This window comes from Calidris pugnax, unplaced genomic scaffold (genome assembly GCF_001431845.1).
Source record: "Calidris pugnax isolate Ruff unplaced genomic scaffold, ASM143184v1 scaffold118, whole genome shotgun sequence".
Lineage (NCBI taxonomy): Eukaryota > Metazoa > Chordata > Aves > Charadriiformes > Scolopacidae > Calidris > Calidris pugnax.
In genome coordinates, this window is record NW_015090855.1 from 22232 (window position 1) to 36878 (window position 14647).

At 47.1% G+C, this 14647-nt stretch overlaps 1 protein-coding gene across 1 annotated transcript in view; it reads left to right on the forward strand.

Annotated features, from left to right (window-relative positions):
- The first annotated feature begins 6 nt into the window (after positions 1 to 6).
- The window catches only part of RIMS4 (regulating synaptic membrane exocytosis 4), a 54737-nt gene continuing 40096 nt past the window's right edge, over positions 7 to 14647 (forward strand). Inside the window, exon 1 of the mRNA XM_014943796.1 lies at positions 7 to 271. Within this exon, the coding sequence (XP_014799282.1) occupies positions 175 to 271 (97 nt within the window). The 5' untranslated portion in view covers positions 7 to 174. The remainder of the gene's footprint in view (positions 272 to 14647) is intronic.

The window sequence follows — 14647 nt, forward strand, 5'->3', positions numbered from 1 at the left end:
CGCCTCGCCTCGCCTCAGCTCCACCGTCGCTGCCGCCGCCGCCTCACCGCGGCCCCCGCCGCCGCCAAGACGCCGCGGGCCGTGCTCCGAGTGAAGAATGGGGCGGCCAAACTGGCCAAGCCGCCGGCGGCGGCGGGCGAGGCCCCCGGCGGCGCCCCCGGACCCGGGCTCTTCATGGAGCGGTCGCAGAGCCGCCTCAGCCTCTCCGCCTCCTTCGAGGCCCTGGCCATCTACTTCCCCTGCATGAACAGCTTCGACGAGGAGGACGCGGGTACGGGCGGGGGGGCCGGTGGGTGGGCTGCGGCCAAGGCCGGTGGGTCTCAGTCGGCTGTGAGGCTGGGGGTGCGTGGAGGGAGCCGGGGAGGGGGAACCCAAAGCCGGGGGGGGCACCCGGGGGTGTCGGTGGGGCCGGTTTCCAGTGTGTGTCTCCATTACCACCCACGGGTGCTGTGGGAGCCCGAGGGGACGGTGTGGGCAGGAGCCGGGTGGGTTTGTGGCGTGTCAGCCGTGGGTTTGGGGTGTCGGGGGCCCCAGCAGCCGGGGTGAGGAGGGGTTTGTGCAGGGGAGCTCGAAGAGATTAAAAAAGGGGGGGTTTGTTCATGGCAATGGAAGGTGCCCCCGCTCCTCGTCAATAGCCAGCCCGGGGTGGGTGCAGATGGAGTGGCTGAGGTGGCTGTCGTCCTCTCCTGCCCAGCTGGGAGAAGGCGTCCATTCAGCAGGACCTGGTTTCCAGCCTGCTGCTGATTTACACGCCAAACTCTCTGGTTAATTGTCCTGAGGGGTCATTAGCTCCATGCTGCTTGCAGAGAGGGGAATAAAAGGGGCTCCATTTAAACAAGGATGAAGTACACCGCTAAACACACACAAAACCCTTTCAGAATGGATGCGGTGATTTTCCCCCTCTTCTTAAAGACCTTTCTGGCCTCAAAGAGTTGGCAGTTGTCATAAAATAAGACCAAGCTTCACAAAGAGGGCTACTGGTAAGGGAAAAGTAGGAAAGAAACGGGTTTGATGGGGAGAGGAAGGGCGCTGGGTGCTGGAGAAGGTGCTGGGAGGAGAGGGCAGCTCGGCAGCTGCGTGGGCAGGGAGGAGGACGGCCGGGGGAGCAGATGAGGAGCCGTGTATCAGCACTTTGTCCCTTCCCAGCCCCTCACTTCATAATGGAGGGACGTTTTTCACAGTCCACCCTGTACCGGAGAACGAACCTGTAAGTGGATCTTCTGTGTGGTGAACAATGAAAGTTGGTAACTACGGCCTGTGTTAACGCTGGCTGTCATGGTTGCATCCTTCAAAATGCCGGCGTGCTCCTTTGTCTAGCAGCTCATCCCCGAGATGTGCAGATGCCAGCTGGAAGAGACGGGCAGATCAGCCCGCTAGCTGCTACACCTGTAATGCTGTTGTTTTTAAAGGAATTGACGTAAGAATAAATTCATCATCTGTGTGATTAACCTAGGATTGTCATCAGCGTTGTGCAGGGGTGTCAGGCAGATTATATCCTCCAATGGATGGTTGGGTTTGGTGTCTTCTTTTTTTTTTTTTTAGATTTTGTTCTCAAGATTTTGCTGATGATTTATTTGCGCTTCACGTTTGGTTTGGATGCTGGGGAGTGTACAAGACAATAACGGGAGCTTTGGGAAGTCTCGGCGCTGTTGCTTCAGAAATGATTGATAGCGAGACACGCTCGAGTACGGGAGCCCGACACAATGCCTTGAACACTGTTTCGTTCCCTGGTGTCCAACCCCTCTTGCTCGGAGCAGGGTGACACTTTTACTGAATGCTTCCTCTTCCAGTGCTTAGAAAAATGGTTTTGTGCTAAATTCTTCCTGAATGCTCATGCATGAATAGGCTGCTCTTAATACAACACAAGTATTTGTCTCTGAATTAAACAAATCTGCAATTAAGACCTCATTCTCCAGCAGCTTATTAGTGGCTCTCGGCTGCCGGAGTTAGCCTCGTTAGTAAAGCTGCTCGGGGTAACATTCAGTCCAGTGGGGACGTTGCAGTATTGCTCCTGTGTTTTGTGCCCAGGAGTGTGTATTCAGACATGTCTGAGCAAATAGCAAGAAAGACTGTGTGCTGCTTTGTATTTTTTTTTTTTGCGTTAAAACTACAAGCGTATAATTTTCTCAAGAAAATAAATGTCATGAAAGAGAAATGATAAAAGAAATGCTGAAATCGCACCAGATAAGGTTCTGTATTATTCATATCCATGCACGCTTCTGAAACTGAGAGAGATTCTGACCAGTTTTGGTTGCAGCGTGATTTCTGTCAAAAAAAATAGATCTTGATAGCTCATTCAGGGAGATGAATACTGCACTTGGCAAGATGTTCTCCATAGGAGATGGCAGGGAAAAAAAAAATTGATCCCATGAGCATTGACAAAGTAAACAATCTTATTTCAAACAGACACATCATCCATTTTGTCTGAAGCAGAGAACCACATCTTTAAGAGAATAGTCATCCTACGGAAAAAGGGAAGAAGCTGATAAATGGGCAAGCTTTACGATTTGTCGTTTTCCTCTGGAAAGGGAAAATGGCCTCGTGAAAGCTCAAATCTACATATGAGAAAGATTCTTGAGGTGTTTCATTTAAGTTACTATGGGTGGGCCAGATTAAAGGAGTGTGAAAGGGAATTTGCAGGAGTGCCTGTGCTGAGAGCCATGGCGGTGTGGAAACGTAGCTAGCTGCGTTTGGCCAGCGCTAGTGATACCTCTGGGTTCCAGTATTTCCCACTTTAGTTCTGGAAAAATGTCTTACTTCTTACTTACAGAATATTTCCTTTTCTGCCTTGGCCTTTTTGTTCTTCTTTACTGTTCACCTTCTGGACATTAGGCGAGAAGACTCTTCTCATCTGCCACAACTCTTCTGCCTGCCGCACCACCGGGGGTGTCCGCACCGAATTCTCGGCCATGAAGTGGATGCAGATGGTGCCCACTTCCATCTTCATGTGCAGAAGCAGGAAACCGGCGTAGGCAGGGTAGTGACAGGACTTGGAGCAAGAAACTGGATCTCTTCTGAGTGCTTCCAGAGCTAATCATCCCCTAGTGAGGGTGGCTGAGTTTCAGATGTGTCCTCTGGCAAATAATGCCACGTGCCTGTCCCTCCAAAGAGGTGGACGTGGACCTGCACTCCTATGTTGAAATACCCTTTTCGTTCCTCAGCTGCGTGTACAAAGAGGGTGCTCTGAGCAAACACGGAGCTCTGCTCGCCAGTAAGCTGCAGTGTGGCTTTGAAATAACAGAAATTACTGTTTGCACTCAACAGTGTAAGGACTCCAGGTTAATAACTCTTTTGATCTCAGCGTGGTGATCTTGCTGTCCTTCCTGCTGGCCAAGTGCTGCTATCTTTGCTCCATTGAGGTCCCCAGCAATGGCAGGGGAGTTAAGGATTTTGAAACTGTGGTTATCATCATCATAATTGTTGGTTTAACTTATGCAAATGTCGGCCCTGAGCTCTGATAATTTTTCAGTTATGGAGTAGTAGGCTAAAAAGAGGTAAAAGACAATCGTGCACTGTTTGTGGGCATGTTTCTAGAAAGATGAACCTTAAACCAGTGCCTTTTTCTAACAGTGTGAAGACAAATCTTAGCTGTCCTGAGGATCTGCCGTAGGTTTGGTCTTGGCTGGACTCAGCCGTTGGGTAAGCTGGTATTCGTGTGGCGACACGTCGGAAGGGACCAAGCTGCCAAGTGGCAAGTGTGTGTGGGTCATTAATGGGGTGTTGAGGATCCATGATGGCTGTGGGGACCTGCTCTGTGAGTCCTGGGTGCAGTTTGCAATTAAAACCACAGGATCCTGGAATGTGGGTATGTGAAATTCACCTTTGGCTGACAGTGGCCTTAGTGCAGCCTTGCCCAGTCCAGGATCAGGGATGTCCTTAAGGTTAATGGGGATGTGTTTGCTGGCGTGGAGGAGAACCAGCTTACTCCATGCATGGAGTTTGGAAAATTTGCAAAAGCAGAACAAAAAGTGAGGTTTAGGTAGAGAGCAGCAGCAACTGACTTGGAGCTGCACAAGCAAAACCCAGCAAGCTTTGGGCAGAAGAGAGGAGGTGGTTCTAGTAGCCGGGACGGTCAGTGCAATGGTGGACCTACTGGGATACCAAAAATGACTGGAGAGGGTGGGATTTCCTTAAGCCACTGTGCCTAAATGGCAGGATCCAGGAGCACTCTCAGGTCTGGGTGTGTGCTCCAGCTGTGCTATGGTCTAAGTGGATGAGATGCAGGCATGCTCCAGTTCCTTTCTGTGCCATCCCATGTCCTGGTTGCCTTGGGAAGGACACCCTCTTGCACTGGCAGAAGGCATCTGAGGTGTGCCCTGGCAGGGATGCAGACTTGGGTGTTTGGGAGACCGTGGCCATGGGTCATGCTGCAAATGCAGCTGTCCTGAAGTCCAGGTACAGCTTGAGCATCTGCAGAAGGGCAAGAATATGTTCCTTACAGGGATTCTATACCCATGCGAGCGTGGAGGGCAGGGATGCTGTGATCAGGAAGCAGGGGAAGGTACCAAATAGCTGTGAGGGACGTGTAAGGGTCCCATGGGTCAGGACTCCAGCACAGAGACTGTCCAGCTTGGCAGACCTCTGCCCTGGCTGCGAGATGTCAGGGTGAGATTGTGTCTCAGCCACCTGGAACCAAGTGTCTGGGAGAGAGAAAATGGTTTCCAAAGTCAAAATGTCTCCTAGATACTGACGGTAAGCCTTCCTTGTGTCAGCTGCTCTTTCAGAAAAGAGTTGAGTTAGAGATAAAATCCAGCCTAGGCTGCTGCTCTCGCACGCTGTCGAGGCCTGGCAGATGCACTGTGTTACGATCAATTGCTTTGAAGAGAAGCTATGTGAAATATTAATTTAATGGATTGATAAAAACATTGGGATGGAAGACTGTGCTGTGAACGTGTAGTTTAGTTTAGAATACTCTTTTGTCTGGGTTTTATCTATTGAACTTCTCTATAATTGTAAACATTAAACTTCTCTATAATTTTGAACATTAAAGCGTCACAAAGTTATTAAATAGAGAGAGCCCTTTGTGTGTTTTCATGTTGCCATGGATATTTCTCAATTGCAGTGCTGTATTGAATTGGGGTACATATGATTTTTAAAGAAAATGATGATTCAAGTCTTTTTAACTAGTCCATTTGTAGATTTTTAAAAAGTATATGTATCAAGTGTGTTAAGTCCTTTTGCTGTTTAATCTCTTTTAGCTTCATCCAAAGTTACCTTTAAAGTTTTGTAAGCCTTTAACCAGTTTTGTTAGTTATTTGATAGGTAACCGTGTTTACTTGGCAAAGATACAGCGGACGAGGGAAATTCTTCACACAGCTGGAATGTTAACTGTTTTTCCTCTTAATCTTTTACAAATTAAATGATAGTTCATCCCTGTAACCCTGTGAAGACACAAACTCGAGGGCTCATCTGCATTACCCCAGGGATGCTGCAAGACACATCTGAATCAGTCTTGGAATATACAAGTATGTAGAGAGTTTCCTTGTTGCCTAATCCCTGCTGTGCACTTTGCCAGCTCTCCTGGCTGGTGCAGGAGGCAGCTAAAGCCATGGCTTTTCCCTCTTCTTGCACAGTCAAGGGTGTATCCTTGGCCATAGGTTGTCCTAGAGATTGGAAAAAATGCCTTTCCCTGCTGGGCATGTTGTGGCTCTAGGTAAGCAGGTGTTTGTTTTATAAATGGATTAAAATTGAGAACAATTTTAGGAGGGCTGCTGTCAAATCAGTCTTTCATCAGAGGAAGTGGCATGAAATGGACTGATAGCCTGACAGAAGATGCTGCGGGTAATACCTGCAGGGGTTGGTGATCTCGCACCCGGTCATGAGTTAATCCAGATCATAAATGCAGTGACTGCCTCTTACACAGCAGATGTGCCTCGTTGGTGCAGAGCTGAGCAAGCCGTGCTGTTCCTTACATCCCCTGGGCACCAAAGGCAGCTTTCTGCTCTCTGGATCTGTCACCTGCATATGTTATCGGTAGACTGCAATTGCAGAGGGTGGCTTTTGTCTTCTCCTGTGGCCACGTGAGACCAGGTGAGAGCAGGAGCCCTGCGAACGAGTCAGCACTTAGGAGCAAGAGATTTGAAACCTCGTCCTTGTTTGTTTTGCTCTTGGTGATGTGGCCACCTGCGAGAGCCATAGTCCTTGGCCAAGTTCACGCTGTGCCGGTAGAAACGTAAAGCAAAGTGTCAGTCTCTGTCCCAAAGAGCTTACATTCTGTGGCAAAACCCACCAGATGGGTACAGTGAGACAGATGGGAGAGCGCAGCGGGAGGATGACGTGGTATCGGTCAGCGCTCAGTGTGGTGGGCAACCTTCCCGGGCCACCAGCTGCCACCCGCTCCCCTCTCCCACTGGGCACCCCAACAGAGCCTCCAGCATGTCCCAACCTGGAATGTCCACCTGGTGCTGGATGTAGGCTGAGGAGCTGTTATAAGTGATGTAGGATGGGGGAGAAGAGAGGTAGCAGCTAGCCGGGGGATCTCGAGCACTGTGCCACCAAGGGCTGCGTGGACATTTCCTTGGTGGTCATCGGGTGTGGATTTACTGGAGAGAGGGAGCACGGATGAGGTCGTGGGCCACCTTATGGTGGCACGATGGTGTCCCCTGAGCACTGCTTATTGCAGCCCACACTTGCAGTTGTAGGAAAGCACAGTATTGTTTCCTTCCCTCGAAGGGGCCCGAATCTGGCCTGATGTGTGTTGTAGGGGTTTGGAGGATGTTACGTTCCAGCCATGTGTGCTGTAGAGGGCTGGTTATACGTGGCCCCTGCCAGCCACAGGGGAAGGATAGCTCTTTCTCTCCTTTTGCCGTCAATTTACTCCCAAATAGAAGAGGCTGTCCCTGGAAAGCTTTCTGTCTAGGAGAGACTGTTTCCTTACTGCTGCTATTTCATGTGAAATTAATTTTAATGCAACATTTATTAATTCAAAAGCACTCTGTTCTCCAGGCTAAAAAAATTATCTTTACTCTGTCAGATTCCTACATCAGGACAAGTTGTGAAATGCTGTAACTACTTCACTTCAGCATTTCTGTTTGACAGGATGCGCGTATCTGCTTTGTGTAGGGAAGAATTAAGTTTGATTGAAGTAGTTGTTTTGAGGGATAATTTATCTCTGCAATTATTTTCTGAAGCGCTATCTGCTCGCATTTGAGCGACTTCAGTTAAGATTAGAAATGTGAGCATTTTAATTTAGGCAATGGTCTGCAAGTTGCTAATTTGTTTTAGTGGGGCAGTGAGACCTGGCTCTCACAGGCTCCTCAGCCCTGCCATCATCTCCTCTCTTCCCCACAAACGTCTGTTGTGAAGCACCCTTAGCGTATTTGAATAAGGGTTTCTGGTCTTGTGCGGAACTGCTCCATGCAATCTGAATATCCATCTATCCATAGGATGTTCCTTTGAGGTTTGGCTTTATTTTCTGGGAGAGGGTGTGAAAACCGTGCTCTACTGTATGAGAACATGTGTCATGATAGAGATCCTGCAACACAAATGATGCCTCAGTAGGTGCCGTGGCTTAAATCATCTGCTGATGACATGCACAAATCAGGCACGCTCTGATTTTGCTGTCAAACCCTGCTTGCCTTGGGATCTGCATTTAAGTTACAGCTTTGGCTTTGATTTTGGGAAACAACATGTATGTAAAGGCTGGGAAGCCCAGGTAGACCCTAACTTCACACAGGAGAACAGCAAAGCTTGGCAGCCCTGTCTTAAAACCAAATCCAGCCGCAGTTAAATCACTGTGGCAGGTAATTGTTCAGCTTTGTGCCATTGGAGTATTACATCACCTGGTATCACTGTCTCACTTCTGTCGCTGTAGTACACAAAGAACTCGTACAGCCCTGCAGAAGCCAGTCTAAAATGTTTTGAGTCGTCAACAATTTGGAGAGTACAGCATGTACAGACGTAAATGTAACATTTTATCAAAACTGTTTTATGGGTAAGAGGAATTTGTGCTAATGTCTTTGAGTTCTTAGAAATGTGGAGGTAGAAGGTGTCCTGAGGAGTCACTTGTGTCTGCTCCCCAAGTAACTAACCCAGTCCTAATTAGAAGGACAGTTTACCCTAAAATTTTGCTTAAATCTGCATGGAAATGAAGTAAATACTATTGTCTTGCTCCCAGCAGCATGGGAAGCAATTGATTGCTGCTGTCTTCAGAGCAACTCTTCCCATTGCAGGGTTCTTCCCTGTGATGATAATCCCAAGCCAGAAAATGACTGTAATCACAACCATTGCTGCCTGGCATCCCAGCCTCTCCTTTTGGTTTTTGGGCCAAAGAAGCCTGAATGAATTCTTTGCATACAGCTTGCAAACAAGCACCGTGGTGGCCTTGTTGCCAGCCTTGGGATCTTGCAGGAGGAGTGTTGTGGACGGGGCTCTGGCTCCTGGGAGGGAGGAATAACCATCTCCCACTCTGTGTGCAGCCTTCCTATAAATACACACGGTGCTTTGCAGGAGTGTCCCCACTCCTGACTCACATTTGGGGTATGATCCGTGCCACTTTCCAGATCATTCTCTGCAGAACTGTTGCCTTGGCTGCTTATTCCCTTGCTGCCATTTGTGCATTTCATTTTTTCAGCGTTTTGAAGTTACTGCTTTTCATATGTGCCTTTATTGATTTTCCTTGCATTGATTTGGAGGGGTGAGCTATTTCATCCCCTCGGTATCACCTTGAATTCTGTGTCTATTGTTTAGCAAGACCCATGCTGCTGGGATGTTTGTGGGATTGGGAGGTGGGGTAAATGCTCTTGATAAGCTGCTTTTTCCAGCAGGCTCCAGAAATACGACATTGTTACGTGGATGATTTTGGCAGCTGGAGGACATCCTGTGTAACTGAGGGTCTGTGGGTGAAGCACAGCATCCTTGGAAACCTTTGCTTTTGGTGCATCTGGAGTGGCCTGTTTTTTCAGGCACCTTCTCATTGTCTCATTTTGCAATGAAGTTCAAGAGGCTGTTGAAGGGTCATTCACAGTTAGTAGCTAGAGTAAAGATAATTGTGGTTAATGATACTTCACAAATCTGATCTAAGAACTTGTAGTGTCCCTCCCGTGATTGTGTCCCTCTCTGGAGCTGACCATCCTCCTCGGTGCAGTAGCTCAGCTGTTGGTGGGGTCAGACCTGTGGGATGACCCACCTTGGCAAGGAAACGACGGCTTCCCAGTGGTGACAGCTTCCCAGTGGTGTGGGACTCTTGCCAGCTGCCCACCAGCAGTATGTGTATTTACAGTTAGCAGGGAATGTATCCTGCCACGTGGATGGAAAACGTTAACTGTGTTGCAGCCAAGATGTCTAAGAAGATTAAGATATTTTTTTTTTGTTGAAAATCCAGCTCCCTGTTTAGCACTTCTCAGCATCCTGGAAGGATTGTGTGGGTGGGTGATTTTTTTCTCTTTTATTTTTACTATTTACCTTTCCTTTCTTGCACTTGATGTGTGACATCACAGCAGTAGTGAAAAGTTAGGAAAATTTGATTCAAGGTTTTAAGGTTGCTGCTTTATATCCATATTTGGGGTTTAATCAGGTTGTCAGGAAAATAAATGAGAAGGCTTTTCCTCTTTCTGATGCCTGTTAGACTTCCAGGTTCACTTCTGGATGGTGGTATCGTGACAAATCAGACCCAGTAGCTTTCTCTGTCCCTTGTGTTCAGCTCACGCCGCCATCCCTCTGGCTGAAGCCCTGCTGCCTGCCATGAAATCTCACCAGTGACCTGTGGGATAAGAGCAATTGCTCTACAGCAGTTCTTTAGCCTTTATAGTAATTTTAATTAAACCTATGATAAAGTTGGATAGTGGTCCAGACTAACTTCTGAGGCTTGACAGTATTCTGCTTCCCCCCAGGTGCCCCCAAACCAAAGGGAGTTGCAGGAATTGCTGTCACAACCTGTGTCACTGTCACACGGTGTTACATTTCAATGGTGATTTTGGTGCATTTGTCAAAAAACCCCACATTTTTTTGTGGGTTGATCCCCATACATCTGCCTTTGTGAATCACGTCACATGTTGCATCCCTTCCAGATGTGGAATTTTTGTTTCAATGTACGTAGACAGGAAAAGGTCAGGTAATATTCCTTGAGATAAAACCAAGCTTTCTGCAATGAGCATAGTTTTGACAGCAGTCTGTGCTTATTTTAAATATTAAATATGCAAAATTGGGCATTTTCAAACTGGTATTCCTTGATGTGTCTTGAGATAAAACCAAGCTTTCTGCAAGGAGCATAGTTTTGACAGCAGTCTGTGCTCATTTTAAATACTAAATATGCAAAATTGGGCATTTTCAAACTGGGAGTTTTGGTCTCTAGTATTTGTTGAAAGTGAATGGGATTTGGGGCAGTGCCTGCCTTCAGCAGCTCAGAAAATCACCCTGGGAGCATGGGGCTGAGATTGGTGCTCTCATCCTGCAAAGGCAGCTGGAGCAGAGGAGCAGACTCTGCCTTGGGTTCACCAATTCAAGGAAGCTGATGAAGGAACGTTGGAGGTGCTGGTCTGGAAGGCAGGGCAAGCAATGCCGGAAGCAGGCGTGCAGGCCAGTGCTCAGCCTGGCAGACAGTGCATATTAAATCAGGGTGATTTATGGAACTGTTTCTGTTAAAAGCTTCCTCGTGCACTTTAGAAAGCGGAGCTGCCAGATTGGTCAAAATCCAATACCCAGACAGTTTGAATTGGCTGCCGGCTGCAGTAATAACCGTGGCGAATCTCTAACAGCCGTTTCATGCAGGCTTTGCAGGCTGCCACATCGTTGCTGCTTCGCAGAAAACAGACAGTGTCAAAATGTTACGCGGTATGAGGACATTTCCATGGTAACGTTAGCATCCCATGACACCCGTTCTTGTACTGCGGTGTCAGTGCATGCTGTCGTCGTTACACATTCTTCCTCCATCTGGGGCCTTTAGGTACCCATCATATGGATTTCTTCAGTGAAGGCTCGTAGTTATGGGGCTGAGGGTGGAAGAGGTACTCTCTCTTAAATAAGGCAGGTATTCCTGCTTTTAGCATAGCAACTCTAGCATAATTCAGCTTAAAAGCACCTCTCTTTGCTTTCTGCTGTGCTACTTTTTAGCAGCTTTTTCTCTCTGATCAGACAGCTCACTGCAACGGCTGCTTCCCACCTGGCATCAGAGGCACCCGCACTCCTCTATCTCACAGCTCTTTGTCAGGTGGCTCCAAGATCACTCAACTCATGAAGATGCTCCAGTCTTGTTTGAGGTCCCATCCTTTCAGCCTAGAGAATGATTTGTGCTGATGTCCAGCTGCAGCCCCACAAGCCCTGCTCCATCCTCCACTGCCTTGGCAGGAGTTCGTGAAGACACTCCAGTCTTGTTTGAGGTCCCATCCTTTCAGCCTAGAGAATGATTCACGCTGATGTCCATCTGCAGCCCCACAAGCCCTGTTCCCTCCTCCACTGCCTTGGCAGGAGCCATCAGCTGCTCTGGGGACTACTGGCCATGGGACTGGTTTTGGACAACAGCCTGAGGTCTTTGGGTACAGTCTCATCCAAGGCTAGCTCTGGCTTCATCCGTGTCTTGAGCAATGGTTTCAGCCTGTAGATATTTCAATATTTTACACTGCAGTAATAATGTCCCATTAGGATTCTCAGTATTCCTTCTGTATTTTTTCTCCCTTTTCTTGCTGTATTTCCACTAGGTGATGTTTTCCAAAATCAGCATCGTGGGTTGTTTTTTTTTTTTCACTGTGCAGGCAACATATGTTTATTGGCTCCTTTCCATTGACACAGAGAAAGCTGTTCTCAATATTTTATTGATAAGCTAGAGCTTTGGCAGGAAATAATAAAGGTAAAGATGTTTTCTGTGAGGCAGCCCATGGCCCTTCCTCCACTGCACATTTTTCACTTCTGCCTTGTACTTTTTAAGAGCAGGAGAGAGATCTTGGTTTAGTTACTGTGCGTGTGTAGGTTCTGAAAATTGCTTGGGTAAAGAGGCAGTCATTTAACTAACAATTTGCCTACCCAAAGTGCATAAGTGATGGATGTGCAAACTAGATATGTGGGTGCACATCGAGGCTATTTCTCACACAGCCATCCTGCAGCATAAAAGGTCACGTATGAAAAAACTCAGGCTTGTGATTTTAACCTCTGGTCTAAAGTATTTCACTTGAAGAGACTGAGAGAATAAGTGGGAGACTTGAGAAAGTGCAGGTTGGGAATAGGGGAGGGAGCAGAACTTGTCTTTTGATCATATCTATTCTTCAGAACCCACTTCTGGACTCTTTCACAACAATAATTCTCAGCTCTCCCGTCCTGCCCAGGGCTGTGCTTTGAGCCATGCCAGAGTCCCAAATTATCTTTCTATAAACTTGTTTTTCATCTGTTTCCGCTGAATTCCTGGCTTCTGCCTAGTAACAGAGTGGGTCTGTTGCTGCGACCTGTCTGCTCTGTGTCTGCAGAAACACTCTTGCTGCTCCTGGACAGGAGGTGGCTATTGCGTCCCAAACTCAGTTTTTCTCAAGACCCAACCCAGGCCAAATGCCTCCAAACCTGGCATCGTGTCGACCCTATTTCACTATTTTTCTATTTCTGTCTCAGTACTGCCTGGCTTACCTACTAGAGAGCTCTATGAAATATTGCATGGTCAGTTGAGGCAAAATTTGGCTTGCTGCTCTAGGAATAATACCAGGCAAATTATCCACAGTCCATTTTAGTTGGTGAATTTGACTCTCTGTTTTCACAGTCTGTTCACTGCAGCCATCTGCTGCAGAGAGACAGCAAGCTTGTGGGACAGATTGACTGTGAAAATCAGGAAGTCTTATTTCGGGCCGTAATTTCATTTAATTTCCTGAAATCTAGAAAACTGCTTATTCCCTTAAACACCTTTCCCCTAGAGCCCTAAGAACGGGTTTCCAAAGATGGCCCTTACGGGATATTAACCGCATGAAAAATATTGGGGAGGGAAGTGAATCCTGAAGATGTGACAACATGATGACCTGAAAATGTTTCACGGATCGAAATGTTCATTAATAATTTCCAAGGCATCTATCAGTTTTGCTAAGATTGTGCTTTTATGTATGGTTTGACCAATACAAAAGTGTTCTGCAGGTGTCAGTGATGCAGATTAAAGCAGTATTTGGCCTCTGATATTCAGTAAATGGTTTGAAAACTGGATTTTGCCTGCTCTAATGCTAAACTACTATGTCAGGAAAGATTCTCAGCCTTTTATTTCTGTTTTGGGGGGGGGGACGAGACGATGCGATGGGGGAAGCTTAACATCTTGATATAAGTACATCTTACAAGGTTTAGACATTGTAAAAGATTTAGTGACCTGCTCTCTGAAGCTCTTACAGTCATCAGATTCGAGAAGAAATTGCAGTCAAAAGTGAACATTTTAAAACTTGCTGATCTAAGTGGTCTAATAGTCGACCTGTTTTTCCCCTTGATATTCCTGTGCTTATCTCTTCAGCCCTGCAGGTGCTCAGTCCACTAAGGCTGCAGTGCAGAAAGGGGGAAAGAGCTGCGAAACTAGGACAGACTTGGATTATATTTAACAATGTGCTATTTTGACTTGACAACCAGCTATCGAACACCTACAAGTTTGCAACCGTGATTCACTCGGAAGCTGACATAACCAGTGTCACGTTGTATTAATAGCTACAGAATTGTAACTGCTTTTAGCAATGAGATTCATTAACAGCCCCTACAAACACACTGACAATCGCTTGAAAACCTGAAAATATTAGGTGTATATAAAAATGGATTATGCCATAAAGGAACCTCCCTGGGCTGCCAAATGTGTTTACAACAAGTTGTTGCAGGTGTTATGCATAATGATTCCTCTTCATCCCTTCCAGTAGGTCTTACTGATAGCAAAATGTGTTTGAGGACTGATCCACACTCTAAATTAATTAGGAGCTCCTGATCTAGTGGAGTTACGTGATGTGAGTGTATTTGGGAGTTACTGTGTCCACAGCATTTTTCTTAGCAAGTCGAAGCTGCCCAACCAATTCCTGCATAGGACTGATGATGTTTTGGGAGGCCGTTGGTCCTTCACTTGTTTCAGTTGAATATTTGGCTTTAGCAGGACATGTTGCTGTGACAAACCGTGCCTAGACAGCACTCTCCAGGCTGTACTAAGTGTGCTGAGTTCAGCTTCCCTTTGAGCTTTGCCTGCTTTCCTCAGTGGGGGCTGGCAGCCACCTCCGATGAGATTGGTGCGGAGGAGGTGGAAGTGTTCATTGCTACCTACCATGTTCTTTGAAGAAACTGAATTAGTAGCTAACGATGGTGGTGTATAACTGGTCCTCACCAGCCTCCTGTAACTGTCCTCTGGGGTGAATGAGTCAGTTACTCTTCTAGGCTCTTTGTAAAGTCATCCCTGCGTTACATACGTGTGGTTTGAAGGTTTGCATCACCGGCGAGATAGGTCAAGACATTGTTGTGCAAGTGAAATGAAAACTGAGATTCGAGAGAGGACGTGTTCAGGATGGCGTTGGCTTGATGTTGAGTTGTGTAGTCAGACTTGTTGCCGGGAGTAAATCTGTGGACGTGGACTTTTGTGCTGAGATTTCTAATGCTGTGGGTACCTCTGGGAGCTGGTCCCTTGCTCCTGACAGCAGGCAGTCATCTGCGTCCCTCCGTTCCCTCTTTGCCTTCTTACATACATCACGCTGCCTCTTTGCTTCCTTTTGGCCATGAATAATTCAATTGT